We start from the raw sequence: 22,142 nt of genomic DNA, 5'->3' as shown, positions 1-22,142 counted from the left end.
GTGTTTATGTTTTGTTTTCGCTTATAAGACTGGAAAGTGGGGAAGTGGACATTAATGCACTGCCGAAATCAGCCTAACTCCATTTAGAAAAGAAACCTTTTCCTCTCCCTTTTAATCTTCGCGAAATTAAAGACTGGGATATTGTTTACCTGAAGTTCCATCCGGTAGTGTCGATGGAAATCTCTCAATTTTGGCCTAATCTATTCCTAATCATGCTTGGAGAGACAAGTGGGAGTTAAAGCCTACCCGTGTGGAAAGTTGTGAAATCGTTCAAAGAAAAGGAGAAGTCTTGCGATTAGCTTGTTCTACTTGTCAGTCTCGCTTGCGATGAGATGATAATTTGCGTTATTAGCTGTTTATCAAACAGATTTAATCTAAGGAACTGAAACCCTGCCTTGTTTTCGTACCTTCAGATTGGTAAACAAGTTACTTATACTTTTCTTCATCGGAAGAGATATTCGGAAGAACGCCAAACGCGAAAACCCTTATTCTCGAGGTGGTTACTATGGAAACGATAAATTTTGAAAAAGACCGGGGCGTTATCATGATAAACGAAGGCTCGAGCGTAACTGTTGTACCTCCAATTTTGCATGTGGAATTATGAATGGGACAGAGGATATATGTTTTGCAAACTGCTCAGAAACGCTGCACTAATAGAAGAGCTCGTCTTTCAATCGTACTGATATCCACGTGATGCAAAGCCACAATTGTGTCACGTGCTCTTTGGTCATTTTATACGTACATTTTTGTATGTCTTATTGAGCGGTGCCACGTGATGTTTTTGTTTTCTTTTACCAATAAGAAGCTGTCTGTCCTCTATTTGGGTCATCGATGAGCCCCGTGTTGATGTCGCTGTTAATGCGCTTCAATTCTTTTGGTAATTTCTGGCACATACAGTATATTCAGTATTCAATATCGATTAGTTTTGAGATTGCATATACGTGTAATCATTCTACACGAGCTCCAAAAATTTAAGTAAAATCTAACTAAACGCATCATAAACCTATAAACTACTCCACTATACAAGTCTACAAGGACCCACCCATGTTTAAACTACAAGTGGTATTAGTTCCACCCAGTGCTCAAAATGCACTTCTTCCATACGGGTTGGCGTCCAGTACAGCAGAATCCTCTCAACTGTTTGGTGTCAATCCATTGACCAATTCAAGAAATCCAGATTCAACTCTACCCTATGCTCCCAGCGGTAATGCATCGAATGTGGTTCCTCATCATTTTACAACTAGGACGAGGAAATTTCTTCATTTTACCAAAAGTGCGAATTCTTTGTTGGAATTATCAACAGAAATTGTTGAAAAATGCAATAAGATGTACCCCTATGTGGATGAGATTGAAATCCTTAGCTTACAAGATAGTCAAGGTTGTGATTTAGATCCTGATTTTTTGGTTAAAGATGTTTTCACAATGGACAACGTCGTACGAGCCATTGTCAGGAATGAATTAGAAATTGAGGATTCTTCGCCAGTTTCTTCATATAGAGCCGCCAAGAGGAAAAGACTTAATAATGGTTCTGTACAAAATTCTATTCCTAATGGTGTTTTGAACATTACAAAGAAGAGACCTGCAGCTTTTGCAATGAGAAATCCGTCAACAGCAAACAATGGTAATATTATTAGCAGCAATAACAATAATATTAACAGTGTCAGCAATAACATGCGTGTCTCGACACCATTAGCACATCAAATCTATCCACCACCTTCAGATGGTGCTCAAGTTCGGATGGATTCAAATAATTCAGAAGATGAAGATGAAGAACAAGGTGAACGTTCCTTTTTACCACCGCCTGCACAACCACAGTCACCACCAATTAGGGTTAGTTCGGGTATAGATCAAACCAAAAAGATTAAATCGATGATAGAAGACGATACAGTTTCCAGATCAGAAACTGTGGATCCTGATAAATTGAGGCAACAGAGGTTACTTTCGGGCACTCCAGTCAGACCAACAATGACTCCTAATAGAGTGACATTAACGGGCCAAAGAGTCGTTTCGGAAAACCAACCTGCACACCTGAATAACGCCCATTCCGATAGAAAACCATCATTTTCAACAACAAGGATTACATCGGGTCGTCTGAGTATCCCAGAACCAAAGATTTCAGAAATTGAAAAGGAATTAAAAGAGGGACCTTCTAGCCCATCTTCGGTACTACCGCCCAAACCGGATCGTATCCCAATGAAAAGACCTTTGCAAGAAACTGAAGTTCAACGAACCGAAGAAGAGGATGAAGAGGAGGAAGAATCAGACGAATCCGAGAAAAAGGTAAGGCAATTCATCCAAAGGCAAACCTCTATTGCCGATAATAATGGTTCCCCAACAAAAAATAGCCCTTTATCTGAAGAAAATGTACATTTGGCAGAACTACCACAGACCAGACCATCTTCAGCGCAGCCACAATTTCAGAGGAAAACTTCCCTAGAGGCTAAAGTGGAGCATAAATCTGCTAGCGGTGGAAATTTAATGGATGAAGAAAGATTAAGAATTGATAATTTTAGCGAAGATGAAGCTGAAGGTGTGCAAGAAAAAGAACATGACAGGCAATTGGAAGGTCAACTTGGTAGGGGAACGAGTCAATCAAAATTTAACGATGCCAATTTTGCTTCATCAGCTGCTGCCAGAGATGCTGATGCTGACGACTCTGATAACGAAACCGCCAACGACACAGTGGTGGTTAGGGATACTGGTAGCAAGTCATCTGGAAATCATAGTATTAATAGAGAAGAATTATTAAAGTTTATGGAAGGTGATTATTCACCTACTTGGAATAAACAATCATCGAAAAGAAAGCCTTATACAACTGTCTTGCATAAGGATATCGATAATTCTAAGCCAGATCCAAGGAATATTTTGCCCGAGAAAATGACAAGGAATGCCGCTAAAAGAGCGGCCCAATTACTTGCAGGCCGCGAGGATGAAAGTTCCGAATCAGAATCAGAGCAAGAGATCGAAGAATCTTCGTCTGATGATGGCAGTAGTGGAATCGAAGTCGACGCTTCAGCGGATGATAGTGACGATAGAGTCGCAGTTGCTGAAAATAACTCGGTAAAGACGTTGAACATTCATCCTTTGAAAGAAATGGTGGTAAAAACAGATGAAAAAAATGATCAACATAATGATTCAGAGCATTCCGAAGGAACTTCCTTCGGTTCTTCCTCGGATCATGAACAGAACGATCTACCCGCTAAAAATGATGAACTTCAGGCTCCTAAGATAGTGGTCCATGATTCGAATTTACAAAAGCCTGATTCAAAAACTCCTCAATCCACCTTCACCTCTAAAGAGCCATCAACTCAACAGCAAGAGAAATTTTCCTCTTCAACATCTTCGTTCCCAAGCGCTACTTTGAGTCGATTTAGAACGCAATTGTTGAACTCAGACAAGAAATTGCCTAAATCTTCACCTTCTTCCCTTCCTGCAAATAATTCCAATGGAGAACATCAATGGAAGTTCGCTTCATCGCCGACAGTTAGTTCATCAGGACGTGAAGCTACTGATCCTAGAAATATTGAAAGGCCTAAGAGTGCTAGTGCTGAGGACTCTAAAAGATTGAAGGAAACTTTGAAGCAAGCAGATTTGGAGGCAAAACAAAAAGCTTTTAATGAATCCAAGAGGTTTAAAGAAGAAGCTGAAGCCAAAAAGAAACAACAGGACGAAGAGAAGTTAAGGGTGAAGCAACAAGAGGCAGAAGTACAGAAGAAGAAGCAACAAGAAGAGTTGGAAAGGTTGAAACAACAACAATTTAAAAATCAGCAAGAAGAATTGGAAAGGAAAAAGAGAGAATTCCATGAGAAGAAAAAGCAAGAAGAACTTGAACGTCAAAGGAGAGAAGAGGAGAATAGGAAGAGAGAGGAAGAAAATAGAAGGAAGGAAGCTGAAGCTGAGAAGAAAAGGATAGAAGCCTTGGAGAAACAGAGGCAGGAAAAGCTTAAATTAAAGCAACAGGAGGAACTCGACAAAAAGAAGCAGGAAGAAGAGGAGAAGAGGAGGAAAGAGGAATCAGAAAAGAAGAGGCAGCAGGAGCTAGAAAAGAAGAGAAAGGAGGAACTCGATAGAAAGAAGCAACAGGAAGAAATGGAGAGGAAGAAGCAACAAGAAGAGGTCGAGAAAAGGAAAAGACAAGAAGAACTTGAGAAGAAAAAACAGGAAGAGGAACTAGAGAGAAGAAGACAACAAGAAGAGCTTGAGAAGAAGAAGCAAGCTGAAGTGAAGAAGAAGCAAGAAGAACTCGAGAAGAAGAGACAGGAAGAGGAACTACAGGGGAAAAGACAACAAGAAGAGCTTGAAAAGAAGAGACAGTTAGAGGAGTTAAATAGAAAGAAAAAGCAAGAAGAGCTCGAGAAGAAGAGGAAAGAGAAAGAGGATCAGGAACGAAAGAGGCGAGAAGAAGTTGAAAAGAAGAAACAAGAAGATCTTGAGAAGAAAAGACAAGCTGAAGTGAAGAAGAAACAAGAAGATCTTGAGAAGAAAAAACAAGCTGAAGTAAAGAAGAAGCAAGAAGAAGAATTGCAACGGAAGAAGCAGGCTGAACTGGATAAGAAAAAACAACAAGATGCAAAGAAGAAGGCTAAGTCTGCTGCTGCTAAATCGACTATTTCAAAACCTGCGACTGCTAAATCACCCGCTGTTACCAACGGCAGTGATAAGTTAAAGGAGTTAAAAGCCAGATTTACCAGTCCTAAAGCGTACGTTCCAACACCTGCTAAGAGCAGTCAACAGAATAATAAGGGCAGTGATAACGAAGAATCTGAGTCTTCAGATGATGAAAGTTCTACCGAATATTCTAGTTCCTCATCTGAAGATGAAGATGAGTCCAGTTCTAAGAAATCTCGTCGAATGGTTGTCAATACTCCAAAAGGATCCGTTACGAGCGGCAAACAAAAAAGTTCTCCTAAGAAAGTGCCTGCTGAAGATGATATAGAAGCGGCACCTCAATCTACTCAACGTAGCAATGTCTCAAGTCAACGTTCTCAAAGTGAAACTCCTATTTCACGATTTTTTCATTCTCCAGGGAGAGGTCAATCTCAATCAGAACCTAAGGAAAATTCAAGTATTTTGGATGGATTACCGAAAAAAGTTCGTCCATCCTTAAGCTCTCTGTCGGACTTAGCTTCAAGAGGTGTTCCTGAAGTAAGGGAGAAAGCCACTTCTTTGTCACCTGCCCCACATGTTACCAGGGCTTCAGCCAAGATTGATAGTGATTCTGAGGAAGATGACTCTGATGAAAATGATGGCTCAGACACAGAATCGGAGGATTCTGATTCTGATAGTGATGATTCTGATTCTGGTAACAGTGGTTTCATCAGTGCTAAAACCGCAGGTTCCGCGTTGGGTAAAAAGAAGAAAGGTGGTGGTGGATTTGCTTCCTTATTAAGAGATTCACAAAGAAGATAGTTATGATATTCAGTTAGAGATTTTTTTTGTCTTTTTTCATTATTTCAGATTTGGCATTTAATGTTTGTTTTATAGAAAAGTGTACATAGTCAATGTGTATTGTGATATGACCAGGGTCATTACTTTAAATTATGATATTAAAAGCTAATCATTAAAATATTACATCTTACAAAAGGAAAATCGACTAAATAAACTGTTAGTAGAACAAAAAAAAATAAAAATAAAAATAAAAGGTTAATCCATATTACATCTCCGCAAATTTGTTGTTACCGCGAATGAATTGAATAGCTCCTCTCTTATCCACTTCGATTACAGTGGATATTTTATTTTCGTACTTGACTCGATAAAACTTATCTGCAACTTCAAGCATGTCGGATCTGAAAGTGGTACAAATGAATTGAGCGTTTTCAGATAGTTCTTTAATGGTACTGGCAACCGCCGTTCTATACTGTTTATCTAGAGCTGCGTCAATTTCGTCAAAAAGATAAAAGGGTGCAGGCTCTACCATTTGAATAGCCAAGATGAGCGCCACGGCACAAACCGTTTTCTGACCACCGGATAGTTGTTCCACATGCTGTTGTTCGTTTTTTTTGGAGTTGAAAGAAACTGATATTGAAACACCAGAATACATCGCTTCAACTGACTTTGAACGGCTCTCATCATTTTCATCACCGTCACTCATATTCACATCTTCGTCATCATTAGGATCTTCTTGAATATCAGTATTTCGATGGATGATAAGCTTGGCGGTGCCTCGAGGTACTAATTTCTCAAATACCTTAGAGAAGTTTTCCGAAACCTTGTTAAACGTTGAATCTACCGCATTGACTTTTTGTCTTTTAAGCCTTGTTATTAAATTCTGAATAGAAGATTTGGATTCATCAAGTTCTTCTGCCCTTTCCTCCAATTCCGTTCTCTTTTCTCCAAATTTCTTAAAGTTTTCAAATGCTCTTTTATTCACATTACTCAAGCCTGAAATATCCTCATTTACAGAATTTAGTCTTTGAAGCAATTCCCCACTTGATAAATTGTTGAAGCTGTTCAATGCTTCTTCAGCGAGAAGGCCCACCTCGCGGATTTTTTGTTGCAATTCTTCACGTCTGGCGGCAAGTGTAGTCTTCTTGACCATGGATTTCTCTGCATCCTTCTGAAAAGTTTCCAGTTTCTTCAAAAGAGAAGCTTGTTGGCTGTTAGCTTTCTCTAGGGATTTTTCACTGTTCTTTTTCCTTTCAGACATATTCTTTATCTCCTCTTGTATGCCACTCAATTCTTCATTTGAAATCTCAAGCTGGTTGTCCAAAGTCGTTTTCACGATTAACATAGACTGAACTTCACTTTTCAATCCTGCAATAAAGGAGTCCCCTGTTTCGGCAAGTTTTGCTTTCAATTCCTTCTGCTGTGGAATCAACTTTGAGTTCAATGTGGCATTAAGAGAGTCTATGTTGTTGGTTAAACCTTCAAGAGCTTCGGAAGTCATGTATAATTTATTCTGAATATCCAAAATAGATGATTTCAAGTTTTCCAACTCTGCTTGTTTAGCCCTAGACAGTTCGTTATCAAAATCTTGGGATAGTTCCTCGAGATATGTGGATATTTTTTCCTCACTAACCCTAATATTAGTTTCCGTCTTTTCAGCCTTTACAATCAATGCCTGCATGGATTCCTCTAAGAAGATTTTCTCTGTCTTTTTATTATTTAGTTTAGCCCTCCAGCTATCCATATTCGTTAAAATCGTTTCCCTCTTATTTGATAGTGATCTAGTTGTACCATTTACGGTATCGATGCTTGCATCGATATCCTGTATCTTCTGCCTCATAAGTTCCAGTTCAGAGACTAGCGACTTGTATTGAGATCTGGAATCTTTGAGTTTTTTCAGAAGATCTAATCTGGTCTTTTTATGTTGATCATGGTAACCACCCGTTAGAGCACCTTTCTTATCAGCTCTATCTCCATCTAGAGTAATTGCATTGAGCCTGAATCTTTTAGCGAGCCTCGCTCCCGTAGAAAGATCTCTTACTACAATAGTTTTCCCAAACACTTGTTTGACAGCTTTTTCAAACCTTGCATCATACCTGATTTTCTTTATCAGAGGTGTACACGAGGCTTGCTCATTTGGTGGATAGGTAATGTTTGGGTCGCTGTAAACTCTGTTCAATGGTAGAAAAGTGACCCTGCCACCTTTCATTCTGTATAATTCCTGTATTATTAGAGATGCAGTTTCGTCTGTATCCACCACAATGTGAAAAAGGGAATTGCCGCCCACGACTTCGGCACATTTTTTATACTTATCATTCACTTTAATAAGTTCTCCCAAAGTGCCAAATACACATCCATCTGGTAGTTTTAACTTTTCTGCAATTTCTTTAACGCTCTTAATACCATTTGCCAGATCCCTGCTCATAGTTTCAGTGACTTCACCTTCTGATCTTTTAACATCGTTTGTTGTGGCTTCCAAAAGCGATTGTAACCTCTGTTCCGTTCTCCAAAGCTCTTTCCGTTCATCAATCTTTTGACCATAAAGATGCTTTGTATTATTAAGTTCAGTATCTAAATCGTTCAATTCAGCTAATGCCCCTGGGCCCTGTATAGAATCTGTCAACTCGTCGATCTGTTCATCTATGGCTGCTAATTTGTTTCTGATCTCGCTGCGTTCTAATTCTACATTTTGTTTCACTTCTTTGAGGTTGTCCAATTTGTTCCTGAGATCTTTAATCTCTTGTTCTACCCAAGAATCACGTTCTTCCTTAGTCCTAAAATCAGCGTATTTACCTTTTTTCAAAAGCAAATCTCTTTCTCTTTCTCGTAATTCTGCCAATTTCAATTTTAATCCGGTTTCTTCCTTATTCAATTCTTGAAATCTAGGCTCTACCTTTTCCAGTTGTCTTTGATTTTGCTGAACAGCTTCGTTGATTATTTGTAAATTCGTTTCATCTATTTTAACTTGTTCATCGTGTAATTGAATCTGTGATTCCAAATCTGTAATTTTGACATTTAAATTAGCTAATTCTGTCGATAATTCTGAATTTTTGTCCTTCGATTGTTGTAATTCCGTTGATTCCTTTATTTTCAGTGATGATTCCAATTGTTGTAACTCTTTGGAGACCTGAGATATCATTTCCTCTCTTTGATCTAATTCCTTAATGTAGTCCCCAGATGAATGTACCGTGGCATTGTAGTCGCCATCTAGCCTTTCAATCTGATTTATCACATCATTCAATTCTCTATCGTACAAGGTAAACTGGAAAACTTTACGATTTCGTTCTAAGCTATTATACCTCTCTAATTCCTTCTGTTCTTCTTCCATTTCCTTTAATTTACCCACCAATTCTTCCATCTCTTGGGCAATTTGGGCTCTTTTCTTCTCAGTTTCGTCCATCTTCTTCAAAGATGCTCTCAATTTAACTTCAAATGACTTAGCGCCTACCACTTCTTCTAAAAGATGTAACCTTTCCCTATCCTTTGCGTTTGTTAATGCTACTATACGGCCCTGAGGAACAATGTTATATGGGTTACTCATTGAAAATCCTGCGCTTTCTAGCATTCTAACAACATCACTTTTCGTTACATTTCTATCGTTTAACTGATAATCATCCTTCTTCAATCCAACTGTTCTTCTTACGAAAACTTCATCATTTTCTCTTGGAGGAATACCAGACGGTAGAATTATTCGATGGCTTGGATCATGGAATACTATTTCCACAGATGCACTCATAACAGATCCTGATCCTTGGTGGATTAAACCTTGTCTTTCCTCTCTTTTCAAGTTGGCATAGTCATTACTTAGAACGAATCTTATAGCTGCGAAGAAATTCGACTTACCTGAACCATTTGATCCTATTACTATATTGTGATGAGGAGAAAAGTTATCAATGATCGTCTCATTTCTATAAGTTTTAAAACCTTTGATGACAACCCTTCTGATGTACATTACCAACGGAAATGGCAATCAAAGGTTGGATGGCTTCTTTTCAGTTTCAATACCTCTTGGGCGAGTATGAAGTCTGGTATTAATGTGGCAATTCTAACTAACTTATTTAAAGTCTTTATTACGCTAATGTTGTAGCTCATCGAATTGGGATGACGCGTAAAAAGAATTTTTATTAAAAATCTTCACGCGTCACCCATTTTGCCTTCATCGTATCATATGATGATCATATTGCTTGTTAAGTACTAGACAATACTAATTTTTAGCCGCCAAGACCTTACTAAATGTCTTCAGTTTCTGCTTGAAACTAAATAGAAAATTTTATCAAAAAAGAAGTGGTTGCTGTGAGATTCGAACTCACGCATCTTGCGATACCTGAGGGTTCCCAGTAGTGTTTACTACTGGTAAGAGTCGAACTCTTGAATCAGGCGCCTTAGACCGCTCGGCCAAACAACCATGTGATCTTATGATCTTCTTCTCAGGTCATGTTTCCATATTCTTAGACATACATCATGTGACATGAGCTTATCCATAATCTCAATATTACCGCTGAGATCCTATATATCATTATTTATTTAAAGGCAATACCATATATATTGTTTAATAATTAGCCCACTATCAGAAAAGTTAGTTCACCATAAAAAAAATTTAGAACCCTGTAATTGACGTTTTGTTAATCGAACCGAAAAATCCGTCTCGGAGTTGATCTGGGATCTACAATAGCGGCATGACTAGGTTACTAAATGTATTAATAAACAATACTTTAATCATTATTTCAACTATGAACTTAATTTAATTTGAATAAGTAACTATTATGGAAAAAACGAACAAATGTTACCTCTCGGCTACCCCAGTTGGCCACCTTCTGCCCATTGTAACGTATAAATGGCACCAGATACCACTAAAATACTCACTGGTAAACTTAGTACGACATATCCCCAGAATAAAATTGATGCCATTTCAGCTTCGAAAAATTCATTCAACTGAGTAATTTGAGTTAATTGAATTGCTGGTGGAGATACGGTTAACAAAAATCCAACCACTAAGAAAATTGGATCGTCCAAAATACTAACATTGATATATTTGACCGCAACTGCAATAATTGGTAACAAGACACATGAAGGCAAAATCATCCTACCAAAAATAGAACCGATAACCAATTTCTTATGATTATGAGTCTTGTTTAAAGTATCTTCAGATGGATAAAGATTGGAACCTAAAACCAATAAAATTAATGGAATGGAGACAACACCTAATTGATCAATGGCTGCAGCAAAAGTATTGTTAACGAAACCATCTTCATGATACAATTCATGTTGAATTGGTGGAATTGCAGCGACTAATACAGCAATTAACATAGAGTACAATGGTGGATTCAATTGAGACTTTATTTTTGAACCCAACATCTTAGCACGATTCCAAAACTTGGACCAAAATGAGCTTGTAATCACTCCACCACTTTCAGGATGTTCCATATATTGTGCATCATTACCGTTATTTTGACTGCTACTTTCTTGATCTTGTCTTCTTGCCTCCAAATGAGCTTGAACCTGGGAAGGTGGCATATGGTGTTGATTTTCACCGCTCCATCTCATTAAGGTGTTATAACCCCAGGACCATCTCAACATTTGACCAATCTGTTGGAAGATCAACAGGTACAGCAATCCTCTTGATGCTACATTATCCCTGTTGTCATTGGGAATTTGATCCCAAGTCAAATTGGGTAAACTGTATGCCAACGAAAGGGTTAAGGAAACCGGTAGAGAATTTGAATTACCAAATACTGAATTAGCTACAACGAAATTAGATTCATCTTTATCCAGTTTCATAATCCTTGAAGTTACCTTACCACAGAAAAAAGAGATCGTTGTAGTAAGTGCAAAGAACAGAGGAATAATAGAAATTTCCACAATCTTGGCCAATGAAAGGTTTCTTCCCAGTTTGCTGAAGATTAGCGCTGGTGTGAAAAGATCGACATTTAGCAATGAAATGTATTTTTGAGCAGCTTTTGGCAAAAGACCAACATGGGCAGCCCAAAACCCTGAAACCGCTACGAGAACTGCTTGTAATACAGCTTCAAACACCAAATACGCAAGGTGAGCAAACGTAAACGTTTCGGTTATCATATACCACTAGCTATTAACTTTTGTACTTTCTTTTTATACCTTGGTTGTAGTGGTGAGTATAAGATTTACTTCGCCTTATCAATCAGTTTCACCTTTTTAATATGTGTAATGAACTCTCGGCTCAACTCAAATCCTAGAGAAGAGTAAATAGATAAAGAGATTAGAACGATCGACCCTTTTATGTATTATTGTAAATCAATCTTCACAATAATTTTCTTGGTGCCCATGTAGTCATTCTATTCAATTGCAACTTCCGGCCAGTGGCTATGTGCCAAGCACATGGGTCCTCGAGCCACCTGATTATGAAAAAAATAAGGACCCAAAGAAAAGTATATCAGAAAATTACCAGGATTTTTAAGAGCAATACAAGAGTAATTAGAAAAGATTTGAAGCTTTTATTACCTATCTATGAATTTCTGTCGTTTTGGATTTTTGTCTTTAAATCCTGCGCCAGACTTCGCTGACATCTTCTTGCGAAGCTTCAAGAAAAAGAACAAGTTGAAATTTCAAGCTCATCTCATCGAAACAACTTTAAATTCGATAGAGTCTCTGCAAGAAGTGATTTCAAGATCAGCTAAGATTGGACTCGATGTTTTTCGGGGTTCTTTTTTTACTTTGGGTATGTGTTGCTGGGATTCAATGCGATTTGAAGAGTCTGCAGGATCAAGTACTTAGTCTCAAAGTCGATTCAGGATCTCAATCGATATACTGGAATCTTTTACAACAACTAGAACAATGTGATGACGTCAAGAAATTCTATTTAGAAGACCACATACATTATAGACTAGGATTAATTCACCTTATAGAGAATCAAGAGTGGAAGGCAGTTGGGTCATTTGAGAAAGTGCGGGAAGATCAAGGTAGCATTAGCCAATCTGCTGGAAAACACCTGCATAATTTGTATTTGAAATTTGGTATTTGGGATAAATTGGAGAATGGTGATGCCAAGGATCACTATCTTAGATTAAATTCAAGTAACGTGCAGACCATAGAGAATCTAAATGAAATGCTAGAGATAGCACCTTATGATTACCATGCAAGGTCGTTGATGCGTGTGGAACTTTTGAACAAGCTGAAGGAGGAGCTAGATGTATCTACAGGCCAAGAATTTGTCTCTAACAGTGAAGTAATTCTCGAGAAGCATACCACTAGACTAAGTCTAGCACAGAGACTGTCGTTGCACTACGAGGCCGCAGTGATACAGATGCTTGTAGTAAATTCTATGCCTACCCATCTTAGGAAATGTTTGGCCGTTGATATGGATTACGAACCTTGTAAAAGATTGACACTTTTCAATACAAGGTTGGGTAAAATTAACCCTCCCAGATCTCGAATGTTAGATCCCGAAATGTACGCATTTGGAGATGAATCAATCGATTGGAACAAAGTTGTAAACTTCTATTTTAGAGATAAAAAGCCTTGCACTAAACTACCTTCTGGTTATAAATTTGAAAACAATTACAAATTGATAGAACGTGTAGTACAAGAGTCTCTACAGGAAACCATTGGCGATCTACAGGGAAAACGCTCAGACTTCCTGAAGTTTATGGATTCCGTTTTATGCCAAGCAGGTTCTCAGGCTCCTAATAATAAAAAGCTGACTAGCACCACTTGCAAAAAATTGGTTAAAGATGTTTTGACCGCGGAAGAGCATAAAGAAGTTCACAAGGCCGCTATACAAGGTGAACAATTACCGGAAGATCTACTGGAAAAGTTATGGAATTCGTCACCCAATGTAGCAATGTACGTGGTCGAGGGAATAATGTCAAAGGCAGGTAAAAGGTCTACAGGGTTGCAGGATCAAATTGCCAATTTCTTTAAACAGCATAAATTGTCCAACTCAAACAACAAATACGTGAGGACGCAGCTCAATAGCATCAACAATATAATGCATCAAAGACAACAACAAGATCAGCAGAGGCAAAGACAACAACAGGAATGGTATTTCCGTCAACAACAACAACAACAGCAAAGATATCAACCACCACCACCACCACTACATACAGATAAGGATTACTACAAAATCCTAAATATACCCAAGAATGCTAATGCAAAAGAAATTAGGAAAGCCTATTTGAATTTTACAAAAATGTACCATCCTGACAAGCAAGGACAACTTTCAGAAGAACAACAAAAGAAGAACGACGAAAAAATGTCAGAAATTAATGAAGCCTATGAAACATTAAGTGATGAGGGGAAACGTCGTGAATACGATATGGCAAGATCAGGTCAATATGGTGGTGGCGGCGGCGGTGGAATGCCTCATGGAGGAGGCGGTATGTTTGGCGGCGGCGGTAATCCATTTCAATTCAACCAGAATTTTAAATTTAATTTTGGCTTTTAATACTTTTTAAAAAAGATGATATAAACTCCTTATAAAGAATCAATGATAGTTATGATTAAAAGGAATTCCTAATTTTTTGCTTTCTTCTGTAGATCTTTATCTATTTCTATATCACAATAAAAAAAGGGTAAGGAAATTCAAATGATCAAGTTGTCACCTCTGTAAGGGAACAATGGTACCTTATAACTAGCTCCTTGAGCAGAAGCCAACGTACCGTTGTTGATAACTCTTTCAGGGAACCCTGTGAACGAGTTGGCATAGGTAGCCACGGAATGTGCAATCAATTCAGTGTTGACAAGGAATGCATCCCAAGCCAAGTTGGTCAAATTGTCACACAATTGGTGGTAACACTTATCCAAGACACCACCGCGGAAAACGTTTGACTTTTCAGCACCGGCAGCAATACCACCGGCAGGGATACCGTTATCAATAAATCCAACATAATCGGATCTACCGTCAAATGGAATCAAAGTGTAGTTCAATCCTCTTGATTTGTAAAAGTTGATGTACAGATCTCTCAATTCTTCTGAACCTGCTGGGCAATCTTTATTATGAGCGTCGTAAACCTCGTATTCGTAGTTAGGAGAAGCCATCATATCATAATCCATGAAAACTCTAATCTTTTCATTTTCCTCCTTAGACAAGTTATCGGCATAATAAGTGGAGCCAATCAAACCTTCCTCTTCGGCAGCCCACCAAGCAAAACGAACTTTATTGTTAATCTTGAAATGGGTCAATTGTTTAGCCACAGTCAGTAGAGAAATGGTACCAGAACCATCATCGTTAATACCGGGTCCATCTTCGACAGAGTCAGAATGAGCACCTAGGGCCACGATATTGTTAGGGTCACCGTGTTTGGTGTCTGCAATAACATTTGTAGTTTTAATTTGTTTAACGAATGAATCCATTGCAAATTTTAAAGAGTAATGCTTGTTCTTCGCAACTCTACGAGACAGTTCTTGACCAGTTGAGAAAGTAACACCCAAAGTGGAAATACTGTGATTAGTTGGGTTACCCAAAGTACCATGTAATCCACCTTCAGCCTCAGGATCATTATCATAGATGATGGCTGCATGGTAACCATATTTACCAGCCAATTCTACTTTATCACCAAATGGACATTGTCCTCTTTCAATTAGGGCGATCCTTTGGTGGGTGGATTTACCCTTACCATGACAACCCTGTTTAGGATGTTCTTCATCATCTTCCATGAACGGTTCAACCTGTTCTTCAGGTTTTTTACTCCATGGCCAGAAACCACCGTGGTGTTTCTTACCTTTGCCCTTATCATGATCTTTCTTAGGCAAAGCTGCTTCATAATCTTCGGGATTACAACCCAGATTTGGAATTTCTACCAACTTACCAACAAATTCCTTGACAGGAGGTGACAAGGCAAATGCAGTAGTATTAACAAAAGTCTCATTGGTCTTAGCATCAGATAAATTGAAAGAGCGGATCTTACCAGAAAGTGCGGTGAAGTTTTGAGTTTCTGTAGTATAATAATCTTTCATCTGTTCAAACTGTTCTAAGATGTAATCCAAAGTGTTCCAATGGCCCTGAGAGCCAATAACCCTTGTTGGGTGTCCATATTCTTCGAACGAAGAATTTGCAATGTGGAAAAGATCAATTGCAGTTGAATTCAAATCTCCAACAGAGATCTTTGATTGCAATTTTTCAGTTTCCACTAGTGGCTTTAAGAAATAAGGAATATGAGGTCTGGGAAAATTTTCAGTATCAAGATCTAAACCTTCCATATTTGCCATATTTGCCAAACTTTCCAAATAGCCCTCATATGTTTCTTCCACATTGTTTGCTCCAGCAGTCTCAGTCTCTGATGCTGTAAAGGCACCTTCGAAGGGAGCAGGAATCACAAAGGCACGGCCAATTGAGGCAGCCAAAACACACGAGGCACTTGCAGTGCCCAGAGATAACTTCATTAGACAGTAAGAAAACAAATCTAGCGAATCTTGGTTCTATAAAGCAGTGTTTAGTGAGTAGTATTCCTACAGGATGCATTCATCTTCATCTTACCCCCCCTGCCACACAAAAGAGAAATTTTGTCCGAAGCAACCGCAGCCTGTCCGGGTAGATGATAAATAATAGAAATAATACGCTGGATCTTCAATACTCAATACTAATATCATATTTTGAGAGATATTGAATTCTAGGCAGAGCAAGACTATTCTTGCTAAATTCCTTACAATCAGTTCCATAATGTCCCAGCTTTTAGGCGAGTAATATTCGGATCTGAGTCATCACTAAATACCCATGTTAGTAATAATAATTATAGTTATAATAATAATAATAATAGTATTGGCACGATGCAGGGGTCTATAGAACTATCTATACCGCCAATTTTTTAGAACTTTTTTCTAAATATTATTAAATTTGAGTTCCCTGACCTCGTCAGAGCACCTCCTCTTATTATTCAAAGTCGCACTAAAGGTACTTCCTTCTGCGAGAACCTTTCGTGACGCGATTCCTCTTATCATCGAACATTTCTAATTCTCTTGAATCCTCCATACATGGCCTCGTATCTTCAGTAACGGTTGCCCTTGTCGAGCTACTAGGTCTGTCCCTGTATCGACGCAGTCTTTCTAGCGTATCTTCCTTAGTTTTGTTATTATTTTTAGTGACTACAATTTTATTCCCTTGATTCAATATTTCTGCCATTTCCCACTTGGAAATATCTACACTCTCTTCATCTTCATTAGCAACACCATTAGAACAGCTCAAAGATGGATAAATGTGAACAAAGTCTTCTTCATCTCTAGTGTAAAGGCATTTGTTTGCATCTTCAGAAGCCTGCTGTTGGATACCTTGTTTCTTATTCGGTTTGAAGGAGATTAACTTTTGAAAAAATGACATAGCTTGATAATTTGGATTTGTAGAATTCAATCGAGCGATTGGAGCAGTTCCAAAGGAAGAAAGTAGACTAAAGGTGGTTAAATCCGCTACCACGTTGGTCTTTATACTTTCAGGAGCTCGAGAAACAAAAACAGTCCCCTTAACGTATGATGTGAGAGATAACGAGTAGTAGAGGAAATGAGTAATAGTGTCAGAGATTGAACCACAGGGATACATTAATGTACTCTATCATGGTTCTAATTAATTTCTATATCCATGGTATTCTCTTCATTCTTCTTCTTCGTCTTCCATGGTTCCCTTTGCAGTATGCAATTGTCGTAGTTTATCCATAACATCCACGATGAAGGGCCTTAATTCGTTTATCTCCAGTAGACTTAGGTTATCTAGTTGCAGATGCGATTCATTCAAGTGTCTAAGACCCCTCAGCACTTTTAGCTGGCGGATCTCTCTCAGATCTTGTACTTTAGCTCTCAATTCGTGAACCGGATCATGGAAATGTTCAGGAGCCCTTTTGAAAAGTACTTGTGCCAGCACAAGCCAGTTCCAAGGGACAGGGCAGAATCTATCCACATGTGTTTTTTCATATTGAATACTTCTGTCCAATTCCTTTAGTGTGAGCCATGAGGGGGCAACAATACTACATTTGTTCTGTTGCTTTAACAATAATGCGAGCCAGAGGGTTACTTCTGTAGATTGCATAGCAACCATATTGTTAACGTTGTGATCATCTGTAGTGATAAGTTTCCAACGAACGCTTTCATTACTACCCCCTCCCATCGGAAGGGGTCTCTTTGTCTTTCTAGTGGTTACACGGGGAAAAATTCTAATGGGTTCATTCTCTACAATGAATTGAATTTCCTCTGGTGAGAATGTAGACTCCAGTTGGTCAGGAAGTGACATCTAACTTCTTTCCAACAATTAGTCATAGTTATGTACAGTGGTAGTGGTTGATGAAATTTTTCACTCACTTTACATATATACAAATGAAAAAATTCGATGGGATGAGATCAGGTACGAAGGGGAGTTAGAAAAGGGTACATAAAAATGATGTGGCAAAGGCTCCTAGGACAGCGATTGGGTTACCAGCAGCCCAATGCGCTCTCAAAGAATGTTATACTCTCAGTTCTGAATTCCACAGCGACCAAACGTGAAGCTAGGGACTATTTGACGAAATACACAGATGGTAGTGATAAACACAATTACTGCTTGCTCTTAATTCGACATTTACAAAATATATCACAAAAGAATCTACACAAGTTATCAGGCACCATTACGAGACTTCGAATGCTAGGTCTAAAGCCCATTTGTGTAATTCCTCCATCAAATCACGTGGATAAACAGGCAGAATCATGGGATAGATTACTATCATGGGCAGATTTGAGACCGCTACACCTATTTGATTCTTTATCTGTTGGATCCGATGGATCCGTAGAATCAGTACTACAATCCCAAAGATCTATGTTGGAACAATCAGAACACTTAGTACCCATTTTAAGACCTTACATGTACGATAAATCAACGGCAAGACAATCGATGGTTCCAGAATCTATACAATTTTTTCGAGGATTATGCAATGGTCAAATCCCTCACATTGATAAGTTCTTTATTTTGAACAATATTGGTGGGATTCCCTCTAATGAAAGGCACGAAAATTCCCACGTCTTTATTAACCTTTCGCAAGAATTTAACCACATATCCAGCTTATTGTCCAATCAGTTAGCTCAACTGAGAAATAGAGAACCTAATTCTGAAGATTTACTGGACCGGATGGCGGTCCACATGAAGGAGGAGGAATACTCACTACTAGAATTGAAATGGAAGGAACATATCGAGGATTTACAGTTGATGAACGTTGTATTGTCCAATTTATCCAACTCGTCGACAGGACTCATTACCACCACAAGAGCTGCTTCCTTGGCTCACAATTCGAATAATCCCTTGCTTCATAACCTTTTAACTGATAGATCTCTAATATCTTCCTCACTACCCCGTTTTAAGAAAAGACATGAGAGTTTAGAGTCTAATGATGATCATGCATGGTATGAGTTGCCCGGTGATCTTGATGAAGAAGTAAGAGAAAGAGAAATTAGGGATACAAACCACGTTAAAATGGCAGAAAATTTACAAGATGCGATTTTTGTCACTACCGTCTTAAAGAAAGGTATCCACATAAAAATTTACAACGACTCCACACTGACCGCTGAAAATTCCGTGGGGCTACCCAATGTTCCCTATGATTGTGCCGATTATGTTAACGATTCTAAATTAAATCTCACCAAGTTGAAGAGAATTTTAGATCAAAGTTTTGGTCGTGAGTTGGATTTAAAACATTACATGAACCGGGTCAACGGTCGTATAGCATCTGTCATTGTCATTGGTGATTACGAAGGTATCGCAATCTTGACCTATGAGGGCCCCAAAGAAAACCAGTTTGTGTACCTAGATAAATTCGCTGTAATGCCGCACTTGAAAGGTTCATTGGGTATTTCAGACATTATCTTCAACTTGATGTTCAAATTATTTCCTAAGGAACTTCTATGGAGAAGTAGAAGGGATAATGTCGTGAACAAATGGTACTTCCAAAGAAGTGTTGCGGTGATGGATCTTTCCATGGATCTCTCTGATCATGACAAACAACCAAGTCAATTCAAGCTCTTCTACTACGGAGATCCGGAGGCTGCTTTCAAATCCTTCAACAACAAGGACAGGTTGAAAGAGTATGCAAGGTACGTAAGAGATATAAAACCCAGTTGGGCCAAATGAGCTGGCCTCTTTCGGATTTATAGAAAAACAACAACATACTCTTAATATTCTTATTTGTTCATGTCTTCCTTCACTAACCCCTCTGCCCCAATATAAAGCACCACTCTTGATGTAAAGTATCTTTTCTGAAGGAACGTCTGATAAGTGGTACGTTGTGCCTTTCAGAAGTATTTGGCTCTGTATCATACCAGGTATCTATGTGACCAACAGTTTCGGATGGATAGGCGGTTTTGTCAATTCTTAATCCAGACCAGTGGCGTTTGTAAAATCCTTCGTAACCACTGCAAATCACACTATTCCGAGCTAACTCGCAGAGATCAGCGGCCTCTAATAAGTATATGCTTGCCGCTACGCTATACTCTTCGATGATTGGATCCATTGTGTAGGAACTGTTGAAAAGCACAGATTTACTTGACAGAGAAACCTTCATTCCTACATTTAGCATCTCAAGGAAAGGATTTCCCGTATAAGTCTTTTGCTTACTTTGCGTAATTCCGGAAAAATGTCTAAGCCTGAATTCTGGTGGTAATAATTTTAATTCTTGCTGTGGTGTTGGTGAAAGGTCACTAACAGAGGACAGAGGTGTAGCCACTATGGGGATTTGCAGCAGGTAAAAAATGTATGATAATGTACTTTGAGAATTCCATAGCGGTTCAGCTTGTAAGAGACCTCCATTGCACAGCAACATGTTACAAACAATCGACTCAATTTGGTCGTTAAAATCGACGACTGTACCTGCCTGCGAAGTTCTATTATTCAAAACTGAAGTGTAATTTCTCATTGTAAAAGTGTTCAAAGAATTTTCGTACCTCATTGAGTTCAAAATTGCCAAGTAGGCATAGATGTAATACATGTAATGCGTAACCGTTGGATTATCACCCTTGGCTTCCCAATCCTTTGGTTTTGTCAAGACGTCGGGGAAGACATGCCATATGAAATCATCAGAATGACAAACGACTACGTCAAAATTGAGTAAATTCGACAGTAGATATTGCAATTCGATATCTTCCAAGTTTTCAGGGCTCATCAATGGTTCGAAAATCAGATCTAAATAGTCTTGGAAATTTTCTACTTTGTCACAATGATACAGTCTCGAGTAAACCCTTTTAATTCGCACATTCCAACGAACGTTATTCGAAACCACATTCCATTTAACTAACCAATGGGAAAATCTTTCCCAAAAGCTAGGTGTACCCCTAGGTTGAAACTGGAAATCCACAGAGACTTGTACGGTTTGATATTTGGCTTTTTCCAAATTTGTAATGACATAATCGATAAAAATCTGTGCCAAATATTCACCCTCCAGATAATTGTCAAATTCGAGGAACGTCTTGGCTAAAAGATAAAACCTTAGAGGCTGACCATGCAAATATTCTATGGGATCCAAATCGGGAATAACGTGTAATGTAATCAAATAGACATCTCTATACCATTCCAAAAATTGATCGTCGACAAGTTTTAATCCGATGGCAATAGGCTCATCGTCATCCGATCGACCAATCTCAAAAAGTTGTCTTAATGTAATCTCTTCACCTTGGGCTGTCTTATAAACCACACGATTAGGTTCTGTATTTAATTTATCCCAAATGAATTCACTCAATTGTCTTTGACTTATACATCCGCTTAAATTGAAATCACAATCAACCTTACGAGAGTTGTAAAAATCACGATATGGAACTAATTTATTCTGGAGTTTTTCAGCTTTTGCATTCAAATCTTGGAAAAGTTCAAATTTATCCTTTAAATAACGTAACCTTCTCATCGACAATCTCGTCAGTTGGTCATTCTGTACAACCCCAATTACGAATTGCAGATCATTGTGAAATTCTTCAAACCCTGGCAAATCTATCGTTGGAGACTCAGGTTTGAGAAAGTTTCTTTCCCTATAATTATCAAACTCTTCCCTATATTTTGACAGTTGGAAAAATTGTCCCGTATAGCGATTGCGATGGTGGTAACTTAGTTGCCTGGGGGATTCATCATCCTTGAAAAATTCTTCACTTGAACTATCGTCTTCGTCTTGCAATCTTCTATCCTTTGAATATTTCCAAAATTTGGGCAGTGGTTTCGGGTACAGGAACCATTTATCCAATTGATTCTTTGGGTTAGAACCTGCATCTTGAGAAGATGCCAGAATGTATTTAATTCTTAAATCCGCTAATTTATCAAATGGATTCTTTTCTCTAAAAGTTTCTAAGTGGAATTGGGAAGCATCACAAGGGACCGGTTTATTAACATGGGAGCTTAGTCCCAGTACACGTTCACTTTCATCGTCAAATTCCAGATACATTGGCGAGCCGTAAATCATTTGGTCATCGAATTTAGTCCAGAGTGGTAGACTATCAATATCATCCAAGGAAAGGCTTTTAGTATCAACTGCATATTTGGGACACCTCTCATCATCCCTTATCGGTATATGTGAAGATACCTTGGAAGATTGACCATCTAACAATCCAGTTTCATACTCATCTAACAGTAAAGAAACAACCATGACTTTTTCAGGGAAGTGGGATTGATATACTGGACAACGTCGTAGTACAGATTATTCAAATGTGCTTTTTATTGTATATATTTGTGTGAGCGTATGCCTTTTGCTAGTCGCTTAAGAGGATTGATTTTTTGGGACTCACTATCGGTAACAACATATCCCTCAAATTATGGATCAATGCCAAGAAGCTTAAACGATACTAGGAGCTGGAGTGGCGGG

At 38.5% G+C, this 22,142-nt stretch overlaps 9 protein-coding genes and 1 non-coding gene across 10 annotated transcripts; 3 read left to right on the top strand and 7 right to left on the bottom strand.

Annotated features, from left to right (window-relative positions):
• Positions 1-1,044: 1,044 nt before the first annotated feature.
• NET1 (Net1p) lies at positions 1,045-5,409 on the top strand (the record flags this gene model as incomplete). The annotated part of the gene is made up of 1 exon (XM_002498859.1): positions 1,045-5,409. One exon carries the CDS (start codon positions 1,045-1,047, stop codon positions 5,407-5,409), a length of 4,365 nt encoding a protein of 1,454 aa, XP_002498904.1.
• A 244-nt stretch (positions 5,410-5,653) lies between these two features.
• Positions 5,654-9,337, bottom strand: SMC3 (cohesin subunit SMC3; the record flags this gene model as incomplete). Its single annotated transcript, XM_002498858.1, has 1 exon — positions 5,654-9,337. One exon carries the CDS (start codon positions 9,335-9,337, stop codon positions 5,654-5,656), a length of 3,684 nt encoding a protein of 1,227 aa, XP_002498903.1.
• A 333-nt stretch (positions 9,338-9,670) lies between these two features.
• Positions 9,671-9,790, bottom strand: ZYRO0G21274r. Its single transcript has 2 exons — positions 9,753-9,790; positions 9,671-9,714 (listed from the first exon to the last, which is right to left on the bottom strand). It is a non-coding gene; the product is annotated as a tRNA-Leu (tRNA).
• A 389-nt stretch (positions 9,791-10,179) lies between these two features.
• Positions 10,180-11,460, bottom strand: ZYRO0G21252g (uncharacterized protein; the record flags this gene model as incomplete). The annotated part of the gene is made up of 1 exon (XM_002498857.1): positions 10,180-11,460. One exon carries the CDS (start codon positions 11,458-11,460, stop codon positions 10,180-10,182), a length of 1,281 nt encoding a protein of 426 aa, XP_002498902.1.
• A 589-nt stretch (positions 11,461-12,049) lies between these two features.
• JEM1 (Jem1p) lies at positions 12,050-13,804 on the top strand (the record flags this gene model as incomplete). The annotated part of the gene is made up of 1 exon (XM_002498856.1): positions 12,050-13,804. The coding sequence occupies one exon, from the start codon at positions 12,050-12,052 to the stop codon at positions 13,802-13,804; it is 1,755 nt and encodes a 584-aa protein (XP_002498901.1).
• A 137-nt stretch (positions 13,805-13,941) lies between these two features.
• Positions 13,942-15,741, bottom strand: APE3 (aminopeptidase Y; the record flags this gene model as incomplete). The annotated part of the gene is made up of 1 exon (XM_002498855.1): positions 13,942-15,741. The coding sequence occupies one exon, from the start codon at positions 15,739-15,741 to the stop codon at positions 13,942-13,944; it is 1,800 nt and encodes a 599-aa protein (XP_002498900.1).
• Positions 15,742-16,243: 502 nt separating this feature from the next.
• Positions 16,244-16,888, bottom strand: ZYRO0G21186g (uncharacterized protein; the record flags this gene model as incomplete). The annotated part of the gene is made up of 1 exon (XM_002498854.1): positions 16,244-16,888. The coding sequence occupies one exon, from the start codon at positions 16,886-16,888 to the stop codon at positions 16,244-16,246; it is 645 nt and encodes a 214-aa protein (XP_002498899.1).
• Positions 16,889-16,939: 51 nt separating this feature from the next.
• PSF2 (DNA replication protein PSF2) lies at positions 16,940-17,572 on the bottom strand (the record flags this gene model as incomplete). The annotated part of the gene is made up of 1 exon (XM_002498853.1): positions 16,940-17,572. The coding sequence occupies one exon, from the start codon at positions 17,570-17,572 to the stop codon at positions 16,940-16,942; it is 633 nt and encodes a 210-aa protein (XP_002498898.1).
• A 144-nt stretch (positions 17,573-17,716) lies between these two features.
• On the top strand, positions 17,717-19,435 carry ARG2 (acetyl-CoA:L-glutamate N-acetyltransferase; the record flags this gene model as incomplete). The annotated part of the gene is made up of 1 exon (XM_002498852.1): positions 17,717-19,435. One exon carries the CDS (start codon positions 17,717-17,719, stop codon positions 19,433-19,435), a length of 1,719 nt encoding a protein of 572 aa, XP_002498897.1.
• A 73-nt stretch (positions 19,436-19,508) lies between these two features.
• Positions 19,509-21,926, bottom strand: ZYRO0G21120g (uncharacterized protein; the record flags this gene model as incomplete). Its single annotated transcript, XM_002498851.1, has 1 exon — positions 19,509-21,926. The coding sequence occupies one exon, from the start codon at positions 21,924-21,926 to the stop codon at positions 19,509-19,511; it is 2,418 nt and encodes an 805-aa protein (XP_002498896.1).
• Between the last annotated feature and the right edge of the window lie 216 nt (positions 21,927-22,142).

This window comes from Zygosaccharomyces rouxii (genome assembly GCF_000026365.1).
Source record: "Zygosaccharomyces rouxii strain CBS732 chromosome G complete sequence".
Taxonomy (NCBI): domain Eukaryota; kingdom Fungi; phylum Ascomycota; class Saccharomycetes; order Saccharomycetales; family Saccharomycetaceae; genus Zygosaccharomyces; species Zygosaccharomyces rouxii.
This window is presented reverse-complemented; position numbering and strand designations above follow the sequence as displayed.